General features: G+C 44.4%; 1 protein-coding gene across 4 annotated transcripts in view; it reads right to left on the bottom strand.

Moving 5' to 3' along the window:
* Positions 1–25005, bottom strand: part of malrd1 (MAM and LDL receptor class A domain containing 1) — a 414264-nt gene that overhangs the window by 160392 nt on the left and 228867 nt on the right. For all 4 annotated transcript variants that reach the window (XM_048551253.2, XM_059638768.1, XM_059638771.1 and 1 more), the window contains one exon: positions 9978–10135. In XM_048551253.2, coding sequence (XP_048407210.2) covers positions 9978–10135 — 158 coding nt within the window. The remainder of the gene's footprint in view (positions 1–9977; positions 10136–25005) is intronic.

Genomic DNA, 25005 nt, shown 5'->3' with positions numbered 1-25005 from the left:
GTTTGAAGAACTGAGCTGGAATATTATCAGGGCAGCAGGTTTTGTTGTTTCTCATTAATGTTTGTTGCTGCTCTCCCATCGATGATTGTGCCCAAAGAGTTCTAGAGGCATAGCTGCCAGGAATCATCAATTGCTACAATGGGTTCATGGTTGAGGAATTATTGTGAATGTTCTGCTTGGCATTGTTATCTACAGCACCATGCACAGCATGACTCAGGAAGCTGGAGGTTACAGCACGAATCCTGAGATTTGACAATAAGATTGTAAAGGAATCATTCCTGGACGACTGCACACATATTTGTCCATCAAAGACATATAAAATAATCAGAGGGTTAGATAGGGTGGATAGGGAGAGCCTTTTTCTTAGGATGGTGACGGCGAGCATGAGGGGGCATAGCTTTAAATTGAGGGGCGAAAGATATAGGACAGATGTCAGAGGTAGTTTCTTTACTCAGAGAGTAGTAAGGGAATGGAACGCTTTGCCTGCAACGGTAGTAGATTCGCCAACTTTAGGTACATTTAAGTCGTCATTGGACAAGCATATGGACGTACATGGAATAGTGTAGGTTAGATGGGCTTGAGATCGGTATGACAGGTCTGCACAACATCGAGGGCCGAAGGGCCTGTACTGTGCTGTAATGTTCTATATAAACCATAGCACAAATAGGTGAGCAATCAAAGGAAAGAACAATCAAACTAATATCATGTTTAAATCTTATGGATGAGAGGTTGGGAAACTTTGATGTATTGCTAAGCCAATTTATTCAGGTTCAAAGCATCTAATGTCTTATAACGGTATCAAATTTGACAACATTCTGGCCACAGCACTGAAGATTTGAGTTTCAGAACTTGCAATTCCCCTAAACAAGCTCTTCTGGGAGAGCTAGAATACTGGAATTTACCTGACAATGTGGAAAATTGCCCAGGTATATCCTGTAAATAAAAAGCAGGACAAATCCAACCTAGCCAGTTACTGCCCCATCAATCTATTCTCAATCATCAGTAAATTGATGGAAGGTGTCATCAACAATGTGATCAAATCTCCTCAGCAATAACCTGCTCAGTGATTACACAGTGTGGAGCTGGAGGAACATCGCAGGCCGGGCAGCATCAGAGGACCAGGAAAGTTGACATTTTGGGTTGTGACCCTTCTTCAGTGCTCAGTGATGTCCCGTTTGTGCTCCACCAGGGCCACTCAGCTCCTGACCTCATTAAAGCCTTGGTTCAATATTGGACAAAAGAGCCGAATTCCAGCGGTGAGTTGAGAGTGACAGCCCTTGATATCAAGGCTGCATTTGACTGAGTGTGGCATCAAGGAGCCCTAGTAGAACTCAAATCAATGGTACCATGGGACAGACTGTCCACTGATTGGCATCATCTCTGGCAAATGGTCACGGTTGTTGAAAATCAATCGTTCCAGTTCTAGGACATCTCTGTAGGAGTTCTTCAGGGTAGAATACTAGGCCCAACAATCTTCAGTTGTTTCATCAATGACCTTCCTTCCATCCATCAGGTCAGAATGGGGGATATTCACCAATGATTGCACAATGTTCAGCTGTATTTGCAACTCCTCAGGTACTGCAGCGGTCCATGTTCAAAGCAATAAGTTCTGGACGTTATCCAGGCTTTAGCTAACAAGTGCCAAGTAACATTCATGCCACATATATGCCAGGCTATGACTAATCCAATAAGAGACAATCTAACCACCGCCCCTTGATATTCAACAGTGTTACAATAAGTGAATCAACCATTATCAACATTGTTTGGATTACCACCGACCAGAAACTCAAAGGGACTTACCGCCTAAACACAGTAGTTACAAGATCAGGTCAGAGGCTAGGAATACTGTGGCATGTGACTGTGACCTGATTCCCCAAAACCTGTCCATCATCTTCAAGACCCAAGTCAGGAGTGTAATGGATAAATCACCACGTGCATGGATAAGTGTAGCTCTAAAAACACTCACGAAACTTCATAGAATCATAGAGGTCCTACAGTGTGGAAGCAGGTCATTTGGCCCATCGAGTACATACAAACCCTCCGAAGAGCATCCCACCCAGACCTCCCTCGCTACCCTATCCCAGTAACCCATCTTTCCCATGGCTAATCCGCCTAACCTACACCTCTTTGGACTTTAGCTTGACAGCATCCAGGACAAAGCAACATGCTTATTTAGCACCACATCCACAGACATCCACTCCCTCCATCGCTGACAGTCTGTAGTGGCAGTGCGCACTACCAACAAGATGCACTGCAGAAATTCACTATAGATCCTTGGATAATACCTTCCAAATCCATAGCCACTTCCATCTGGAAGGACAAAGAAACATCAACATCAGCAAGTTGCCTTCAAGCCACTCACCATCCTGACTTGGAAATATATTACTATTCCTTCATTGTCACTGGGCCAAATCATAGATTTGCTTCCCAAACAGCACACTGTGTCAGCCCACAGCTCATGGACTACATTGGATCAAGAAAGCAACTCACCACCACCTTAGCAAGGGCGACTAGGGATGGGAAATAAATGCTATCCCAGCCAGTTACACCCAAGTCCCACAAATGTATCAAAACAAAATGGAAGTCTTTGTTGTGGCAAAATGGATGCTTTACAATGAAAACATATGGAAAGACATATGTAAAATTCAGTCAAGTGCAATTTGCTTTGGAACATTTCAAAAGTAACTCTTTTTCAAATCCTATCAGTCAAAGTCATGTCTTACAAAAATAGTACCTAAAAGAGTGTACGGTACAACATTTATTGCTGTATCTTTATTCTTGTATCATCACCGGCATTTCTTTTGAACTAAGTGGCTTTGTGGGCCATTTCAGAGATGATTTAAAGAGTCAACACATTCTGATAAAGAGACATACCTGACTCAAAATGTTAACTTTCTTTCTTTTCCTGAAAATGCTGCCAGACCTGATGAGTTTCTCCAGCATTCTCTGCATTTGTTTCAGCTTTTTAGTAACTGCAGTATGTTCCCTTTATGAGTTAACAACTTTACTGTGGATCTGGAGTCACACATGGGCCAGACCGGGTAAGAATGGTACATAAACAAAAACAGATTCTGGAAAAGCTCAGCAGTCTGGCAGCATCTGTGGAAAGAAATCAGAGTTAACGTTTTGATTCCAGTGACCCTTCCTCAAAACTGATGGTAGCAAGGACGGAGTATTGAGCACAAGAGTTGGCAGATCATGTTACAATTGTATAAGACTTTGGTTCGTCCACATTTAGCGTACTGTGTACAGTTCTGGTTACCACATTACCAAAAGGATATGGATGCTTTGGAGACAGTGCAGAGGAGGTTCACCAGGATGTTGTCTGGTATGGAGGGTGCTAGCTATGAAGTGAGGTTGAATAGATGCCACCCGAAGGTTGCAGGAACAGCAACTCATATTCCGCCTGGGAACCCTGCAGCCATATGGTATCAATGTGGACTTCACCAGTTTCAAAATCTCCCCTTCCCCTACTGCATCCCTAAACCAGCCCAGTTCATCCCCTCCCCCCACTGCACCACACAACCAGCCCAGCTCTTCCCCCCCACCCACTGCATCCCAAAACCAGTCCAACCTGTCTCTGCCTCCCTAACCGGTTCTTCCTCTCACCCATCCCTTCCTCCCACCCCAAGCCGCACCCCCAGCTACCTACTAACCTCATCCCACCTCCTTGACCTGTCCGTCTTCCCTGGACTGACCTATCCCCTCCCTACCTCCCCACCTACACCCTCTCCACCTATCTTCTTTACTCTCCATCTTCGGTCCCCCTCCCCCTCTCTCCCTATTTATTCCAGTTCCCTCCCCCCATCCCCCTCTCTGATGAAGGGTCTAGGCCCGAAACGTCAGCTTTTGTGCTCCTGAGATGCTGCTTGGCCTGCTGTGTTCATCCAGCCTCACATTTTATTATCTTGGAATCTCCAGCATCTGCAGTTCCCATTATCTTTGAATAGATTCAGATTATTTTCATTAGAAAGACGGAGATTGAGGGGGGACCTGATTGAGGTCTACAACATCATGAGGGGTATAGACAGGGTGCGTAGCAAGAAGCTTTTTCCCACAGTAAGGGACTGAACTACTAGGGGTCATGAGTTCAAAGTGAGAGGAGGAAGGTTTATGGGAGCTTTGCGTGGAAAATTCTTTACGCAGAAGGTGGTGGGTGCATGGAAACCGTTGCCAGCGGAGGTGGTAGATGCAGACACGTTAGTGTCTTTTAATGTATCTGGACAGGTGCTTGGATGGGCAGGGAGCAAAGGGATACAGACACTTAGAAAATAGATGATAGGCTTAGACAGAGGATCTCGATTGGCGCAGGCTTAGAGAGCCAAAGGGCCTGTTCCTGTTCTACAATTTTCTTTGTTCTTTGTTCTTTTTTCTAGGAAAATGTTGGTTTATATGCAAAAGATAGGGTAGAGGGTGGGGGTAAGATGTAAACGGTAGGTGGGGATAGAGCCCAAAGAGAGAGAAGAACAGATAGGCAGACAAAGGAGTGGCTAACCATCTGTGCTGGCCAGGAGGGTAAATAGCTATTAATGGGGACTGTTAGTGGCTAACAATGCATTGTGTACAATAGCAGACTATGAGATAACAAGGCCTGGTGTGTGGGGTAGGGGCAAGGGCACGGGACATTTCAAGTCCGAAAGTTATTGAACTTGATATTGCGTCCAGAAGGCTGTAGAGTTCCCAAGCGGAAAATAAGGTGTTGTTCTTCCAGCTTGCACTAAGCTTCACTGCAACAGGCCTGAGACAGAGATATTGGCCAGGGAACAGGGTGGTGTGTTGATGTGGCAGCTCAGGGTCTTATTTGTGGGCAGAATGTAGATGTTCTGCAAAGCGGTCACCCAGTCTCTGCTTTGTTTCCCCAATGTAGAGGAGACCATATTGTGAGCAGCAAATGCAGTAGACTAGATTCTGGGAAGTGCAGGTGAAGTGTTGCTTCACCGGGAAGATATGTTTGGGCCCTTGGATTTGGGGAGGGAGGAGGTAAATGGGCAGGTGTTATACCCTACCTGGTTGGAAGGGAAGATGCTGCAGGGCTGTGGGATGGTGCTAGAAGTGAAGAAACAGTGGACAAGGGTGACCCAAGAGAACCGTCCCTGCAGAAGGCAGACAAGGGAGGGTGGGAAATATCAGAGATAATGGGAACTGCAGATGCTGGAGATTCCAAGATAATAAAATGTGAGGCTGGATGAACACAGCAGGCCAAGCAGCATCTCAGGAGCACAAAAGCTGACGTTTCGGGCCTAGGCCCTTCATCAGAGAGGGGGATGGGGGGAGGGAACTGGAATAAATAGGGAGAGAGGGGGAGGCGGACCGAAGATGGAGAGTAAAGAAGATAGGTGGAGAGGGTGTAGGTGGGGAGGTAGGGAGGGGATAGGTCAGTCCAGGGAAGACGGACAGGTCAAGGAGGTGGGATGAGGTTAGTAGGTAGCTGGGGGTGCGGCTTGGGGTGGGAGGAAGGGATGGGTGAGAGGAAGAACCGGTTAGGGAGGCAGAGACAGGTTGGACTGGTTTTGGGATGCAGTGGGTGGGGGGGAAGAGCTGGGCTGGTTGTGTGGTGCAGTGGGGGGAGGGGATGCACTGGGCTGGTTTAGGGATGCAGTAGGGGAAGGGGAGATTTTGAAACTGGTGAAGTCCACATTGATACCATATGGCTGCAGGGTTCCCAGGCGGAATATGAGTTGCTGTTCCTGCAACCTTCGGGTGGCATCATTGTGGCAGAGCAGGAGGCCCATGATGGACATGTCATCAAGAGAATGGGAGGGGGAGTGGAAATGGTTTGCAACTGGGAGGTGCAGTTGTTTGTTGCGAACTGAGCGGAGGTGTTCTGCAAAGCGGTCCCCAAGCCTCCGCTTGGTTTCCCCAATGTAGAGGAAGCCGCACCGGGTACAGTGGATGCAGTATACCACATTGGCAGATGTGCAGGTGGATGCAGTATACCACATTGGCAGATGTGCACCTGCACATCTGCCAATGTGGTATACTGCATCCACTGTACCCGGTGCGGCTTCCTCTACATTGGGGAAACCAAGCGGAGGCTTGGGGACCGCTTTGCAGAACACCTCCGCTCAGTTCGCAACAAACAACTGCACCTCCCAGTCGCAAACCATTTCCACTCCCCCTCCCATTCTCTTGATGACATGTCCATCATGGGCCTCCTGCACTGCCACAATGATGCCACCCGAAGGTTGCAGGAACAGCAACTCATATTCCGCCTGGGAACCCTGCAGCCATATGGTATCAATGTGGACTTCACCAGTTTCAAAATCTCCCCTTCCCCTACTGCATCCCTAAACCAGCCCAGTGCATCCCCTCCCCCCACTGCACCACACAACCAGCCCAGCTCTTCCCCCCCACCCACTGCATCCCAAAACCAGTCCAACCTGTCTCTGCCTCCCTAACCGGTTCTTCCTCTCACCCATCCCTTCCTCCCACCCCAAGCCGCACCCCCAGCTACCTACTAACCTCATCCCACCTCCTTGACCTGTCCGTCTTCCCTGGACTGACCTATCCCCTCCCTACCTCCCCACCTACACCCTCTCCACCTATCTTCTTTACTCTCCATCTTCGGTCCGCCTCCCCCTCTCTCCCTATTTATTCCAGTTCCCTCCCCCCATCCCCCTCTCTGATGAAGGGCCTAGGCCCGAAACGTCAGCTTTTGTGCTCCTGAGATGCTGCTTGGCCTGCTGTGTTCATCCAGCCTCACATTTTATTATTAGGGTGGGAAATATGATCCGCTGGTGGAATCTCACTGGAGGTGGCAGAAATGGACATTAATGATCCTCTGGATGTGGATGCTGGTGAGATGATATTGATTTCTGGATATTGTTCACAGCTTTCTTGACATTAAATTAATGTGAGTTGTGATGTGATTCAACAATTTATAGGGGCATCAATACAGTTGGTAGAATGTAACCCTTGTAGCCACTGCTGCAAAACAAAGTAAAAAGGTGTGTTATGTATTCCTGAAACAAATCTAAGTCACTTTTATAAGTTCAAGGAAATTCAGTCCACCACAATTCACTATTGCATCATTAGGACTCACAATTTAATGTCAATTTCAAAGGCTCTTCTGTATCCATGTGCACTCAGTCCATACTGGCTTCTGTGATCACTAATATCCAGGCCAGACAACTCACAGACATATGTTCCATGAAAACAAAACATTAAGAGTCCCTATGTTGGTTGTAAAAAAAACTGAACATTAACTAACAGCACAAATAGGAAGAACGTTTTTCTATGCTCCCTGCTAGGTGTTCAGATGCCTAACCAGTGAACTTTAAATGGAACTGGTGGCCACTACTCAAAAGACAGGCCCTGGAGATATTTTCACAGGCCCAGGACATACAGATGTGCTCCTTCTGGGCCTTCATAAATATCCAAGCCTTCAGCCTGTATATAAAAGGTTTGTTGTTCCTACCTCCGGAATTGACCTCCTACAGTTTGCAGAGAACATGAACAAAGTCCTGACCTGTCCAACTGTGAACAACAGTGAATCTGAGGATGGCCATTCGTTCATGGCACTAATATGAAACCCAATGCCAATGGAGTCATTGTTTCACTTGAGTTGTATCAGTCTCGTCATCATGATACAAGATGGATTTCTACATATAATTTACCTGATCCACTGCCATCATTGGGAGAAGAAAACCTGTACAACATCTTGTGTATTAAGTATCCAACTCTAACACCAACACTGTTGATCCTCAACTGTCCTTTGAAATAGTCAAGCAAGCTATTCATTTGCATCATACTATTGCAAACATGGATTTCAATGGTCCCTATCACTTTCTCAGGGTAACTAGGGAAATGTAACAAAAGTCATGTCTCCAGGGATATCACATCCCAAATGTGAAAAGAAAATCCCTGCATTACTTAGTCAATAATTTGCTTCATTTTACCAGCATTGTATTGTGATGTTTGAGCTTCCTAGGTGACATTGTACAGTAACAACTGATATTGCAGGGTTTCACAAAAGAATTGTATTCTTCATTTCCACTTTCAGTTAAGTTTTACCTGATAAAGCAACATTCAATAATCAGAGTAACTAATACTTCACAGCAAAATGAACACATCAATTGAAACAAAAAGTCATAAATGAAACAGCGTTTAAGTAAAAACAAAGCCTAGTTGTTGATGAAATGCAGAGACAAGATAAGTTAAAAAAAGGACTGCAAGAATAATTATATCAGGCTATTATTGGTTCATTGTCAACAAACTAAATTAGATGAAATTATTACATATAATTTTTTAAAAATTCGTTAATAATTTTCACAAGAATCCAGAAGTGAGGTTGAAGGATTTGAGCAGTTGAAGATTCCACATACTTAAATTGATTTTTTGAAATTATGATTTTGCCATTTTGCATTTTCAGGTGACATAGTAATTGAAGTATTCACTTGCTCAGTGCTTGATTATGTGTGAGTGTCTACATTTTGTTCAATGTGTTGTTACAGAGAGAAAGAATGAGTAAAGACCGTAAGATACAGTAACACAAGTATACCATTTGCCCATCGAGTCTGCTCCATCATTTAATGAGATCAATCTTATGTAGACAGAGGGTGGTGTGTGTATGGAATTAGTGTCAAGAGGAAGTGGGGGAGGCAGGTACAATTATAACAGTTAAAAGGGGTTTGGATGGGTTTATGATTAGGAAGGGTTTACAGGGATTCGGGCCAAATGCTGGGAAATGGGACAAGGTTAGAATGGGATGTCTGGTTGGCATGGGCGTGTTGGACCAAACAGTATATTTTCCGTGCTGTATGAATCTATGTCTGATCTAACAGGCCTCAACTTCCTTTTCCTACCATTTCTCCACATTTGTTACTGAACAAAAATCAGCTTTGAATATTCTTAATGATTCAGTCTGAACAGCCCCGTGCAGTACTCGCTGAGAGAAAAGAATCCTCCACAGCTCTATTTTAAATGAGAGACCCAATACTTTGAGATTATGCCCTCTGGTCCTAGACTCTCCCACAAGGAGAAATAACCTCTCAGCATCGACCCTGTCAAGCCGGCTAAGAAATTTGTATGGTTCAATTGGGTTTGCCTCTCATTCTTCCAAATGCCAACATGTTTAAACCAAAGCATGAAGCTGCAATTAGGAGAGCAACATTTTAATGCATTTAATAAAATTGCAGTAGAGTTAGAAGAGATGATATTTCAAATATTGATTACAACCAGGAAGTGGTTTCCAAGAGAGGGAGTGTGAAGACAGCTCATAAGAGACGGAATGAGACAATGACCGAGAGGGAGTGAAATGGCAATTAGCTCGGAAATAGCGATCAGGAGAGGATATGAGGCAATGGTGAAAAGGGGGCTGAGGCAGTGACTTGGAGAAGTGCTGAGGCAGTGACCACGAGATGTAGTGAGATGGTGATTGAGAAACAGGATTGGGGAACAGGAGAGCAGCAATGAGGGTAGAAAGGGTGTGGACTGGAGTAGAGGATGAATGCTGGCAGTCAACAGCCTTTGATTTTAATATGGAAACAGGGTGTCAACTCTTATATTTCACAATTTTACACTCATTTAAAATTTTTCTCGAAAATCTTACCTGGAGCAGTCTCTGTAAGCTCTAAAGTTGACAGTGTTTAGGATAGCCAATTTTACAATGGGGCCTTAAACATGCATAAGGATTTTAATTAAATTTGCAGAAAGCCTGTTTCATGAAACCCGGATGCCTCTACTTTTGACTTTTCAAGTGAGAGGGCAATGCTCTTGGGGCATGAAATGAATTCCGTACTCCATATTGGATGCTTAGAACTTGCCTTATTCCTGAAGAACCAAGGGAGCACCTTTGGAATTTTGACCCCTGGCATGGCAATGAACCACAAATTGTACTGGGAGGACTAGGAATTGCAGTGTTGGAATAAATCACTACTAGATGCAATGTTCATTATCATGCAACACTACAATTTAAAGGACAATTGTCAAATTCTTATATTTGCAATCACTTTACATTGCTGTGGCCAAGGTCTTACCTTAATGAGAATTCGTATAAGACCTGTAGCTTTTTGTGACAGATAATACCAGAATGAGAGTGTGCACTTGGCACTTGATTCCTTCCATATAGAACTTCTCAGATGGGCTTTATCACCTTTCAGGCCTCCAGGTCTAGCTTCAAGGTACATAAAGTGACCTGCAAAGAACATTTTTTTAAACAGAAGAATGTTAGGATTTTCTGCTCAGTGAAAGTGACGTCTTACAACTCCACAGAATTCCGGTAACATCGTTGTGATATCTGGCAGCAAAAAATTCAATGCAGTGTTATAACTCATTCTTCTGACCCATCTCCATGTTGTCATCTTTTGACACAGTTTATAATAACTGGAAGCAAAGACGCTTGGGAGAATAAAAGTGAAATACTGCTGGAAATCTGAAATAAAAACAGAACACACTGGAAAATCTAAGCATTTCTGGCAGGATCCATGGAGACATAAACAGTGCTAGCATTTCGAGACCATTTTGACTGGTCTTCAGAATATGATTCCTGAAGGCAGTGAGAAAACTTAAGTCAGACTTCCATCAGGTGGAAGTTTACCTACCACATTTTTATACACGGTGAGTCAGAATACCTGTCAGACACTCAAACCAAAGTTTGAACTTGCTGCAGTAATGAGTAATCCAGCTTCCATTTTGCACCTAATTTTAGTAACTTGGCTAAGAGCAAGGTGCACCTCTGCCGCATCTGCTCCCAGGTTGAGGCATCCCGTTCATCTCAGATTTCCTCATTTTTCAAGGACCACAACCTCCCCCCAGCAGTGGTCAAGAACGCCCTCGACCGTGTCTCCCGCATTTCCCGCAACTCATCCCTCACACCCTGTCCCTGCAATAACAACCAAAAGAGAAACCCCTTGTCCTCACGGACCACCCCACCAACTTCCAGATCCAACGCATCGTCCTCCGATACATCCGTCATCTGCAATCCGACCCCACCCCAAAGACATATTTCCTTCCCCGCCCTTATCTGCTTTCTGGAAGGGCCACTCTCTCCATGACTGCCTTGTCCGCTCCACAACCCCCTCCAGCCCCAACCCCGGCACTTTCCCCTGCAACCGCAGGAAGTACTACACCTGCTCCTACACCTCCCCGCTCACCCCCATCCCAGGTCCAAGATGACTTTCCACATCAAGCAGATGTTCAGCTGCACATCTGCTAATGTGATATACTCTCTCCGCTGTTCCCATTGTGGCCTCCTCTACATCGGGGAAACCAAGCGGAGGCTTGGAGACTGCTTTGTGGAACACCTACACTCAGTTCGCACTGAACAATTGCACCTCCCATTCGTGAACCACTTCAACTCCATTCTGCAGACGACATGTCCATCCTGGGCCTCCTGCAGTGCGACAACGATGCCACCCGAAGGTTGCAGGAACAGCAACTCATATTCTGCTTGGGAACCCTGCAGCCCAATGGTATCAATGTGGACTTCACAAGCTTCAAAATCTCCCCTTCCCCTACCGCAATCCTAAAACCAGCCCAGCTCGTCCCTGCCTCCCTAATCTACCTATCCACCTATCCCCTCCTCCCAACTCAAGCCCCACCCCCATCTCCTCCCTATTAACCACATCCCGCCCCCTTGATCTGTCCATCCTCCCTAGACTGACCTGTCTCCTCCCTATCTCCCCCACTACACTCATCTTTACTGGCTCCATCCCCACCTCTTTGACTGGTCTGTCTCCTCTCCACCTATCTTCTCCTCTATCTATTTTCGATCCACCTCCCCCTCTCTCCCTGTTTATTTCAGAACCTTCTTCCCCTCCCCAATTTCTGAAGAAGGGTCTAGGCCCGAAACGTCAGCCTTCCTGCTCCTCTGATGCTGCTTGGCCTGCTGTGTTCATCCAGCTCTACACCTTGTTATTGTAGAGTAAAGAACTTTCTTTTATTTACTCACAGAATGTAGGCATTTCTGATTTGGTCAGCATTTATTCCTCAACAGTAAATTGCCTTTAAGAAGGTACTCATGAGCTGACTTCTTGATCTACTGCCAGCTTAAAACATTGGCATACCCACAGTGCTGTTATGGAAGGAACTTCAAGATTTTGACGCAGTGACACAGGAAGAATGCTGATACATATACAAGTGAGAATGATGGGTATTTTGAAGGAGATTTCACTCAATGGAGTTCCCTTGCGTCAGCTACCCTTATCTTTCCAGGTAGTTGAAGTGGTTGTATTGTAAAGTGCTGTCAAAGGAATGAGGTATGTTATAGGTGGTACATGCTGTTGCCTTTGTATTTCAGTGGTGGTGGAATTGAAGAGAACTATGAAGGAACTACCAAATAAAACACTGCATCATAGGAAAGCAACATTAATTTCCCATATCTGAGAGTATGTATTATCCAAAAAAACACTACAGATAAATAGTATGGATGTGAAAACCCAGCCATTTAACTTACTCAAACAGTTTCTAACAAGAGCCAAGAAAAAGTCAGTGTAAATCAATATCCTGACAGAATACATTGAGCAATTGTGTCAAAGCCCATCCTCGGCATAAACCTTCTCGTAAACATCACAGGATTAATCACAATGTCATAACCATTTAAATCTGTGTGGACTTGGAAGCAATTGATTATTTTTGTAACACTTCGACATAATTCTGGAATAATTCCTCCACTTTAATAATTAATTGGAATCCTAGATGTTTTTCTGCCTTTCAATACTTACTCCGTCTGCATTGCAAGCAACTTCAATATTTTTGATGTTGTTTAGAAATTTATAACGTATCTTTATGTATAAATGATTCAAGTAAGAATCAAAAATATTTTAGTAGATACTGTCAGGCATTGAATCACTTGCCAATTAGGAAGAAACAGAAATGAACTGTGGAGTGAAAAATATAAATACATTCAAATTATTTCAGTATTACATTCATAACACTCAATAATTTGTACACAGAAACTAACTTACTTGAGTTTTTTGAAGAAGTGACAAAATGGATTGATGAAGGCAGAATGGTAGACGTTGTCTATATAGACTTCACTAAGGCATTTGACAAGGTTCCACATGGTAGATTGGTTAGCAAGGGTAGATCACAAGTAATCCATTATGAGCTAGCCAAGCGAATACAAAATTGGCTTGAAGGTAGGAGACAGAGTGCGGTGGGAGAGATTTGCTTTCTGGACTGGACACCTGTGTCCAGCATTGTGCTGCAAGGATTGGTGCTCGGTTCACTGCATTTTGTTATTTATGCAAATTATTTGGATATAAATATAGAAGGTATGTTTAGTAAGTTTTCAGATGACAGCAAAATTGGTGGTATAGTGGACAGTGAACAAATTCGTCTCAGACAACACCTTGACTTGATAGGTCGATGGGCCGAGGGGTTAATTTCAATAAATGCAAGGTGTTGCATTTCAGTAAAGCAAATCAGGGTAAGACTTATAAAGTTAATGGTAGGGCCTTGGGAAATGTTGCTGGACAAGCCTACTGAGGGGTGCAGGTGCAAATTTCCTTGAAAGTGGACTCACACGTAGATAGGGCAAGGAAAACGCATTTAGCATGCTTGCCTTTGTTAGTCAGAACATTGAGTATAGGAGATGGAATGTCATGTTGTGGTTGTATAAGACATTGGTCAGAGAGTTTAAGATTTCAGCCGAATGACACTGAACGAATGGAGATATATTTCAACATCAGGATAGTGAGTAATTTTAAGAGGAACTTGTAGATGCTGGTGTTCCCATCTATCTACTGCTCTTGTTCTTCTTGGCAGTAGTGGCCATGGATTGGGAGGTGCTGTCTGAAGATTTGTGCTGAATTTTTACAATGCATTTTGTAAATGGTGGATGCTACTGTTGTTGAGCATGGTCTTGAAGAGAGTGAATGTTTGCGGACGTGGTATCAAAAGGATTGCTTTTTCGTGGATGGTGTCAACTTCTTGAGTGTTGTTGGAGCTACACTCATCCAGGCAAGCGGGCATGATTTTATCATGGTCCTGACTTGTGGCTTGGAGACGTTGATTTGGCTTTGGGGAATCAGAAGGTGAGGTACTCAGTGCAGGATTCCCAGCCTCTGACCTGCTTTGGTAGCCATGGTATTATATGGTCATCATAGTTTAGTTTATGATCAATGGTAACCTCAGGATAGCAAGCAATTCAGTGAAAGTGATGCCATTGAATGTCAAAGGATAATGGTTAGATTCATTCATGCTGGATGTGCTCATCGGCTAGCACTTATGTGGCATGAACATCATTTGTCAGCTCAAAGCTGAATAATGTCCAGATCTTGCCGCATTTGGACACAGACTATTTCGGTATCTGAGGATACTGAGGCTACCGGTGTTTATCATTATGCAATCATCAGCGAACATCCCCAATGCTGATCTCATTGGTGAAGCAACTGAAGATGGCTGGGCCTAGCACACTATTCTGTGGAACTCCTGCAGTGATGTCGTGGAGCTTAGGAGACTGATTTCCAATAAACAGTCACCATTTTTGCTTGTGCCAGGTATGACTCAAGCCAGCAGAGAGTGTTTCTCCTGATTCTCCTTGACTCCAGTTTTGCTAGAACGCCTTGATACCACACATAGTTAAATGTAACATTTATATCAAGGGCAGTCACTTTCACACATCATTGGAATTATTTTGTCCATGTTTGAACTAAGCCTATATTGAGGTCAGGAACAGAATGGCCCTAGCTGATCCCAAATTGACTGTCACAGAGCATGTTATTGTTGAGCAAGTGCTGCTTGATAGGACAACTGATGGCACCTTCCATCATTTAACAGAGGGTGGTAATTGGCTGGATTGGATTAATTCTGTTTTTTGTTTACAGGACATACCTGGGCAATTGTTCACATTGTCGGTTAGAGGCAGTGTTGTAGCTATATTGGAACAACTTGACGAGAAAATTGACCAATGTACCATGTTGCAGGACTGCAGTGAAGTGGGTGGGGCAAAACAGAATGTGTAGTCACAGGGGACAGAATAATGAGGTGAATAGGTACTGCCTTTCCATCAGGTGTTCTAAAGGCTATGATACTTTCCCATTGTCAAGACTCACAGCTAATCCTTGAAACTGAAAATGAATGTGATGTAAGAGATGGGAGATCCAGTTACTGTTGACTATGCAAAAACTAATGACATAAATGGAGCAACAAGAATGATCTGCTGAAAGAGTTGGAGGAATTTGGGTCCAGATTAAAACTCAGAACCTCAAACTTGATAATATTTGGATTGTTACTAAACTAGCCATGAATGAGTATAGGCTGGAGCAATTATAAATATTGCAGAATGAGTGGAAAGGAGATTTGCTTCCTGTGACAGTGGCATCAGTTCTGGGGAAGGAGGGTGCTGTTCAAATGCTTGAACTCTACTTAATCTGGATTAGGTGTGGAGTCCCAATGTAACAAGGAGCATGAGGGATGTGTTATGTTTAGAGGAGCCATGAGAAATGGGGCTGCTGGTGTGATATATAGGGGCATGAGGGACAAATGGTGGTGAGAGGGATGAAGTTTAAGAATCAGAGATATGGAAATGATATGGAGAGGTGGATAAGTCCCCAATTACAGACGTCCCAGCAGCCTGGCTCAGTATTCCCACTTCTCCGACTCTGCTCAGGGCCAGCTGAGGGAGGGTTTCAGAGTCAGTCCTTACCCACTTATGTGTCTGGGAGTCAGGTTTCGATTAGCAAAGCCAGAAACAGTCTCATCCATGTCTTCCTAATCCTTATGTACCCGAGGTAAAGGATCAGCCTTCCCTGTCTTTGTCTGTGCTTTTACACTGAGGCATACAGCAATTTAAAAATTCTTCCTATCACCATAGCAAACATGGAATGCATATTCTTTCAAAGCAACCAACATCGTCCAAACAACATAAAATATAGTGGCAAATTTATTCTCATCATTTGCATAACATTATAGGATGACCAGCCATATTTGAATGACACTATTGTTGGTCTCTTGTCATGCCTGGAAGAAAATCCCAGAGTTACATTGGATAATGGCAAGCTGGCAGCAAAGATCACAAATAATTTGCTGGCACATTCTCTTGGAATTAAGCCAAGAAGTCAACATAACAGCAGCCGTACATCTTGCCCATTGTAAAGGCATGTTAATGATAGGGCACATTGCCCATCACAATCAGGCACACAATTGTCTGCACTAAAAACAGTTAACTAGCTTAACTTTAAATTGATGTTTGTGGTTTTTTTTATTGAAATAGAGAATCATTTAGTTATTTCAAAACTCGATCACAGAACAGTGGTTAAAAAATTGAAAAATGTGTCCTATGTTAGTATTGCACCCATTATAGAACTTCTTTGGAGCTGGCGTTCAGTCTTACAACCCGTACATTGTCTGCATTGTGATTTTACTGGAAGTACTCTTGACATTGATATCAATGCTGTATTAGTACGACTGCACCACATGGCAGGATTTGGCTGTAGGTCTGCTACTTCATTAATGAAAAGGATGTTATTACTTTCATGATGCTGCAGTCACAATAAAAACTGTGATAACAAGGCGTACAGTTGGATAAACACAGCAGGCCAAGCAGCATCCTCTCCTCCCACCTCAAGACCCACCACCATCTCCTACCCACTAACCTCATCCCATCCCCCTGACCTGTCCATCCTCCCGGGACTGACCTATCCCCTCCCTAACTCCCCACTACACTCACCATTGCTGGCTCCATCCCCACCTCTTTGACCTGTCTGTCTCCTCTCCAACTATCTGCTCCTCTATCCATCTTCTACCCACTCATCCCTCACACCCCATCCCCACAATAATCACCAAAAGCCTGCAAGTCATCCCTCACATCCCGTCCCCACAATAACTGCCAAAAGAAAACCCCCCTTGTCCTCACATACCACCCCACCAATCTCCGGATACAACGCATCATCCTCTGATACTTCTGCCGTCTACAATCCGACCCCACCACCCAAGACATTTTTCCATCTCCACCCTAGTCTGCCTTCCGGAGGGACCACTCTGTCTGTGAGTCCCTTGTCCGCTCCACGCTTCCCTTCAACGCCACCACACCCGACACTTTCCCCTGCAACCGCAGGAAGTGCTACACTTGCCCCCACATCTCTTCCCTCACCCCATCCCAGGCCCCAAGATGACTTTCTACATCAAGCAGATGCTCACCTGCACATCTGCCAATGTGGTATACTGTATCCACTGTACCCGTTGTGGCCTCCTCTACAGTGGGGAAACCAAGCGGAGGCTTGGGGATTGCTTTGCAGAACACTTCCGCTCGGTTCGCAATAAACAACTGCACCTCCCAGTTGTGAACCATTTCAACTCCCCCTCCCATTCCTTAGACGGCATGTCCATCCTGGGCCTCCTGCACTGCCACAACAATGCCACCCGAACGTTGCAGGAACAGCAACTTATATTCCGCTTGGGAACCCTGCAGCCCAATGGTATCAATGTGGAATTCACAAGCTCCCCCCACTGCATTCCAAAACCAGCCCAGCTCGTCCCCACCGCACTAACCTGTTCTTCCTCTCCTCCTCTCACCACTTCAAGCTGCACCTCTATTTCCTATCTACTAACCTCATCCCGACCCCTTGACCTGTCTGTCCTCCCCGGCCTGACCAATCCCCTCCCTACCTCCCCACCGACACTCACCTTTACTGGCTCCATCCCCGCTTCTTTAACTTGTATGTCTCCTCCCGACCTATCTTCTCCTCTATCCATCTTCGATCCGCCTCCCACTTTCTCCCTATTTTTTTCAGAACCCTCTTCCCCTCCCCCTTTTCTGATGAAGAGTCTGGGCCAGAAACGTCAGCTAAATAAGAACCAAAAGAACTGCGGATGCCGTACATCAAGAACAAAAATAAAGTTGCTGGAAACTCAGTTCTGAGGAAGGGTCACCGGACACGAAACATTAACTCTTTTTTCTCTTCCACAGATGCTGCCAGACCTGCTGAACCTGTCCAGCAACTTTGTTTTTGTTCCCGAAATGTCAGCTTTTGTGCTCCTAAGATGCTGCTTGGCCTGCTGCGTTCATCCAGCTCCACACTTTGTTATCACCGTCTCTCCCTATTTATTTCAGATCCCCCTTCTCCTCCTCCATTTTTGAAGAAGGGTCTAGGCCCAAAACATCAGCCTTCCTGCTCCTCTGATGCTGCTTGGCCTGCTGTGTTCATCCAGCTCTACACCTTGTCATCTCAGATTCTCCAGCATCTGCAGTTCCTACTATCTCCGAAACTATAAAAACTGTTCCTGGATGTGATTTTATGTAGTTATTAAGGAGGAACTTAGAAGCCTATTTGGGTGTTTTGGCTCAAATATATGACAGTTTGTTAATTGGATATAAGGTAATTTTGAACAAAAAGCTGTCATATCCAATGCATTATCTTTGACATTGCTGCTCCACTGTAAGTATAGTGCATTGTTGAAACTTCCACAGATAGCCTGCTACAAATAAATAGATTAACAGGGTGTTGCCACTAGTCTAGGAATCTTGTGTTTTGCACAGATCACCATGGCAAAAACTTGTTTCCTTTATTTATCTTGTAACTTATAAGCATAGAAAAAATGTTTAATAATGGAAACAGGCTACAGCATTAACTCAAAGTCTGCCTCAAAAATTTATACAAAAAGCTTTATCTTCATTAAAGACTTTAGAGGAAAATATGGACTTTCATCAACATATTAAACTGTAGGTTTTTTCTGGGATATATTTGACTGTCAGTGCTGTTACATTTCAGTATGATTTGGAATTTTGTCAGTGAATTTTGCTAATGGCCTTGACAAGTCCAAACAATTTCATTTTCAGGCTGTGGGTGAATACCAACAGCATCTAATTCATAGAATCATAGAATTGTTAGGGCACATCTTTGTGCTGGTTCTGTTACCTAATGCTAGTCTCCTTTCTTTTTCCTATATCCCTACACATCATTTCTATCCAAATAATCATCTAATTTTCTCTTGAATGCCTCAATTGAAACTGTCTACATCACACTTCCATGCTGCGCATTCTAGGCCCTAACTACTCACTGAGAGAAAAAGCTTTTACTCACATCAGCCTTGCTTCATTTGTGAATCACTTTAAATCTATGCTGTTTTTATTTTGATAAGCATGAACAGCTTCTCCCTATCACTCTATCCAGATTGCTAGTGATTTCGAAAACCTCCATCATATCTCCTCTCCAAGGTGAACAGTCCCAAATCAATCAATCTAGCCCCATAACTGAAGTTCCTCATTCTTCGAACCATTCTTATAAATCACTTCCACAGTCTCTCCAATTGATGACATGGGACTCCAGGTGGTATTTATGGATGGCTCTTCTCCCTGAGTCTGTTAGGAGCCTCCGCTACAAACAAAATGTGTTGACTTGAAATCTGTAATTGGTGGGAACTGGAATTGATGCATTTAAACTATTGGCCTATTAAATCAGGAAGAGTTATTAGTACTGTCATATAAAGATTCCTATTTAATTAAAGAGGACAGATGTTCTGATTTGTCAAACCTACATTTGCTATTTCAGAGCCCACAACAGCAACAGAAGGTGTTCCAAGATGAATTACAGAGGTTAAGAAAGAAGCAGTACAGAGCCAAAGAAGGAACAGATAGGATAGAACAAAATAGTAATTTATTGTCACTTGTACTTTTTATTAAAAAAACACAGGGAAAACTGTTTAAGTCGCCAAAGTATAGCGTCTATATTAATAACAGAAGGCATAGATTAAAAAAATGTTAATGAACACAAAGTCCATCTTAGTTCAATTTGTACGTCCTGGGCTGCTGTAAAAAGTCAACAAAGCCGCAGCTGAAGGAGAAGAAGACTTGCCACACCAGGCTGCTTGAACACTGGGATGAAAGCGGCCACCGAAGCCAGAATCCCAAGCTGCAAGATCCCGCAGAATTCTGAAACTGCCCAAGGACCCACCCTGCCACTGATCCCAGGCTACAAGATGCCACAGAATCCACTGAAAGGAATCCTGGGCCGAAATCACCCCATCGCCAAAGCCACTGCTGACCTGGACCGATAGAATTCTGGGCTGCACCACGGAAATAGGAATTGTAAGCAAACATTTTATCAAAGTGTGGAGCTGTATGAACACAGCAGGCCAACCAGCATCTCAGGAGCACAAAAGCTGACGTTTCGGGCCTAGACCCTTCATCCTCTCTGATGAAGGGCCTAGGCCCGAAACGTCAGCTTTTGTGCTCCTGAGATGCTGCTTGGCCTGCTGTGTTCATCCACGTCCACACTTTGTTATCTTAGATTCTCCAGCATCTGCAGTTCCCATTATCTCTGATACAATTTTATCAAAGTGATGGGTTTAAGGAGTTTCTTAAGGTGAAGAGAAAATAGAAAGGTGGTGGGTGTTAAAGAGAGGCTTCTAAAGCATGAGATCTTGGAATGTGGCACACAGTCACCAGTGCTAAGGTATGTAATGTGAGGGATGGCTCGCAAGGCCAAAAGAATGGGCAATTCCAAATTAGGCAGGTTTTAGGAAAATGTGATGTGTGAGGTCACAGGTATGGAAGGGGAACATTGGGTGTTACAATTTAAATACAGGAATAAGAATTTAATATGTATGGTATCAAAGAACAATGAGCCAATATCATTCAGTGAGGTGTGATGGCTGAACAGGATATTGTATGCACAGCAAGGATTTGGTAGTTTTGATAGATGGCAAATGGTGAAGAATGAGAGACAGAACAAGAAGAGCATTAGAACAGTTAATTTTGAAGGTAACAAAGAGATAAGAATTTCCTGAGTAAAAGAGTTGAGCTATGAGTAGATGTCAATTTATTGCCTGGAAAACTGAACCATACTTAGAGACAGAAAAGTCAAAGCAGAAAGGTAAGAGAAAGCACTGTATTTTTCTTACAGATGAATCTGCCAATTGATTTCAGATACAGTGAAAAAATTTATAATAGTTAGAGCCAATATAGAAATTACTGGGCTATCTGTGCAATGTAAAATTATTACCCACCCAAGACTTTGTTCAATTTTGCAGCTCATTAAGCACACTTCACAGATCAATGGAAATGCCCTATCCGTCACAATGCCTTAAAATAATGGAATGTACTGCATAGATACATTCGATCACATGTATGAGGAGCAGAAGCAGCCCATTTAGCCCTCAAGCATGCTCAGCCTTTGAATAAATTCCTGGCTGATCTGTTTCTCTTCTACATTCCTGTCTTCCCCAGTCACCTTTGATTCTCCTGACCAGCAAGTACCTACCTACATCTGCCTTAAAGTAGTTCAATGGCCATGCCTTCACTGCCTTCTGAGGAAGCAGGTTTCAATGTTGCACAATCCTCAAAGAGAAAAAAAAACTTCATTGCTGTCCTAAAAAGGAAAAGCCTAATACCATAATAGTGTCTTTCTGCACCCTCACCTTTTCTTCATCTAACCTGTCAAATATATTCAAGAGTCATATGGTCAGGATCTCACCCCTCACTCTTCTAAACTCTAGTGGAAACAAAACAAACCTGTCCAATGGGCTCTCAAAAATCAATCTCTGCGTTCCAGGTACTGGTTTAGTAAATCTCATCTGGATAATCTTCAATGCTTTTATATCCTTGCCGAAAGAAGGAGACTAAAACAACAAACAATATTTAAGATGTGTTCTCATTAATGCTCTATAAATGAAGCATAACATAGAGAGATATGGCACAAAAGAGACCCTTCAGCCCACTGAGTGTGTGCCAACCTATTTGCACCAATCCCACTTTCCAGCCCTTGGCCCAGAGCCTTGAATGTGATGGCATTTCAGCAATCATCAACATAATTTTTTAAAGTTGTGATTTTTCTGCCAATACTGCTGCACCCGGCAGTGCATTCCAGATTCAAACCACCCTCTGAGTGAAAAGATTTTCCCTCAAATCCTCTCTAAATCATGTCCCCTCATTATTGACCCTTGAATTAAGGGGAACAGCTGTTTCCTAAGCAGTGTCCAGGCCTTTCATAAACATATACACTTCAATCAGGGACTCCTCAGCCTTCTCTAAGAGCTTATCCAACAACGCTTCATCACTGAATTGCTCCAACCAAGCAACGATGTGATGATTCTCCTTTGTGCTCTCTCCATTGCAGACACACCTTTGCTATAGTGCGGTGACCAGAACTGCACACAGTACTCCAACTGTGCCTTAACCAAACTCCCGTACAGCTCTGACATGACCACCCTACTCTTATAATCTATGTCATGACTGTTAAAGGTAGGCATCCTGTATGCCTTCTTAACCACCCAATTAGCTCATCCTGCAAGCTTCAGGGAACATCCTGAATTTCATGTTCAATACTCCTCATAATAAAGGGAAGCATCTTGTGATCACTTGCAGCAAACTAACTGTTAGTGCACAATAACTTGTATATGGAACATGATTACCCTGAACACAAACCATCCATGCACAGGTGGAGCAGTAATGTCAGTGAGTTGTTATGGCAGGCTGTCTGTGAACAATGGGGTCAACAGTGCATGTACAGATGGGCCCATCAAGGCTTCATGTCAGCAGAGGGCTGTAGAGGTGGGGGCTGGAGGGATGGTGTGAGATATTGGTGAAGCAGGTCTCTTCTTGCCCCTGGAGCAGAGAGCTCGGCACCGCTGCTGACGTCTGGAACCTAGATGAGGTGTTGCCAAGGGCCAGGAGCAGGTGACAGAGGAGAGCCGGAGCTGCATCAACTCCAGTCTGTGGGCATAGACTCCCTTCACCTTGGCACTGAGGAGGGGCAAGGTGAGGGTGGTGAGAAGACACCACTGGGCAAGGGGAACAGAATTTCAAATCAGTCTCCTTTTGCAGCAGTCATATCGAAGCAGGGGCACTGACATTTAAAACATTAAAACAAAGACATTTCATAATAAGGTAGGGAAAGAATCCCCTGTGCATTCTTGCAATTTTAATATCCTGTGCGAAGACATAGGGAATCTTACAACCTCTACAGTACATCTCCAATCCATTTATTGGATGTTTCTCAAATCCAATGCTGCACCTCAGGCTGCACTGGTAACTATCACAGTAATGCTGCTGCAACAACGCTGTGTGCTCAGGGACACACACTCAGCTGATGGACAGGATCAGGTTGTATCTCTTGGCCATTTGCTTGCTGATATAGCGCTCACTCACCCTGAGCCTACCTCACAGCGTCCCTGCCTAGCATCGCCCAGCGGTACCTTTTAGCATTTTGCCCTCTCAGTTGGAGGTATCAGACTCATACCACTTCTGTCTTGCTGTGCCATTTTGCACTGTCACGAAGCCAGCAAGCTTGCCTTAGTTGTCAGTGGGCCACTGTTAAATCAAGGGGGGATAGCCATTGCTCAGGGATTCCCTGTAAAGTAAATGAAGGGCTGTCTCCTATACCAGCCCAGGGCCTGCTTGAAGTAGTCAGAGTTAGGGTCCTCTTCTCAAAAGAAGGGAAGAGCTGAACGAAGGGAAAAGCACCATCTGTCTTGACTGTTTCTGACCTATTGTGGGCTGGTTTGCTCCTGGAATAAGAGAGAGGCTGATATTATGGGAGATGAAAGTGGGTGGCACAACAATTACTGCTGGTGCAGGTGGAGATGTCACGAGGGAGTAGGCAGTATGGAAAGCAGGCATATGAGGGGTCTGGGGTTTGGTGTGGGTAATAACGAATGAGAGGAGATGTTGTGTGTAATTCTGAGAGTGGTAGGTTGTCAGCTGTGGTGGGAGATAGGTTCAGTAGCAGAGATACTGTGCCTGTGAGAAGTATTGGAGAGAAGATGGTGGAACTTCTCCTAGTGGAATGGAGAAGGGCATTAACATTCTTCCGAAAGTGCTGGGCATTTCTCTATATATCTCAGAGCTGGGAGGCAACTTCATAACAGGGAGCTATGGTCTGATGTCATGGTCTCCTTCCTGTTCAGAGGGGAAGACAATGTCCCACCGTCCACCTCCTCAGGAATTCCAGCACCTTCCTTTCAAAGTGAGGTGCCAATTTACTCCTGTTTGCCATGTCTGTAAAAACTGCCAGGAACCATGCAGGGCAGTACCAGGCTGGCAGTGCTTGTCCGGGTGGCCCATGGGCACGGGCACAGGCACAAGCAATGCCACTGAATTCCAAGATGCCCGTTGCACAGCGAGCTTGTGTGGGAACGGCACATGATAAGCTGGGGTGCTAATTGCATGTTCGAAACACTACAAGGGCAGAGTAGGTAAAAAAAATGAAGTGGTTTGGTCAGAAACGGCTTGTTAGGCCTCTCGGCAAAAATCCCACAAAAAACACAATGTAGTAGGGTTGATGTAATGGGTGACTTTAACTTTCCCAATATTGAATGGAACCTCCTTCGAGCAGAAGATTTGAATGGAGCTGTTTTTGTAAGGTGTGTTCAGGAGGGTTTCCTAACTCAGTACGTTGACAGGCCGACAAGGGGAGAGGCCATTCTAGACTTGGTGCTCGGAAACGTGCCGGGGCAGGTATCAGATCTTGTGGTGGGACAGCATTCTGGTGATAGTGACCATAACTGCCTCACATTCTACATAGCTATGGAGAAGGAGAGGATTAGGCAAAATGGGAGGATATTTAATTGGGGAAGAGGAAACTATGATGCGATTAGACATGCGTTAGGAAGCATGGACTGGGAGCAATTGTTCCATGGTAAAGGCACTTTAGACATGTGGAGACTGTTTAAGGAACAGTTGTTGCGAGTGATGAATAAATATGTCCCTCTGAGACAGGCAAGAAGGGGTAAGATAAAGGAACCTTGGATGACGAGAGCAGTGGAGCTTCTCATCAAAAGGAAGAAGGTAGCTTACATAAGGTGGAGGAAGCTAGGGTCAAGCTCAGCTCTAGAGGATTACAGGCAGGCGAAGAAAGAGCTCAAAAAGGGTCTGAGGAGAGCCAGGAGGGGGCACGAGAAAGGCTTGGCAGAACGGATTAGGGAGAACACAAAGGCATTTTACACTTATGTGAGGAATAAGAGAATGGTTAAAGAAAGAGTAGGGCCGATCAGGGATAGCATAGGGAACTTGTGTGTGGAGTCTGAGGAGGTAGGGGAAGCCCTAAATGAGTTTTTTGCTCTGTCTTTACGAAAGAAACGAACTTTGTAGTGAATGAAACCTTAGAAGAGCAGGTGTGCATGCTG

Source organism: Stegostoma tigrinum, chromosome 2 (genome assembly GCF_030684315.1).
Source record: "Stegostoma tigrinum isolate sSteTig4 chromosome 2, sSteTig4.hap1, whole genome shotgun sequence".
Lineage (NCBI taxonomy): Eukaryota > Metazoa > Chordata > Chondrichthyes > Orectolobiformes > Stegostomatidae > Stegostoma > Stegostoma tigrinum.
The sequence above is the reverse complement of the archived record's forward strand: the minus strand, read 5'-3'. Positions and strand labels throughout refer to the sequence as shown.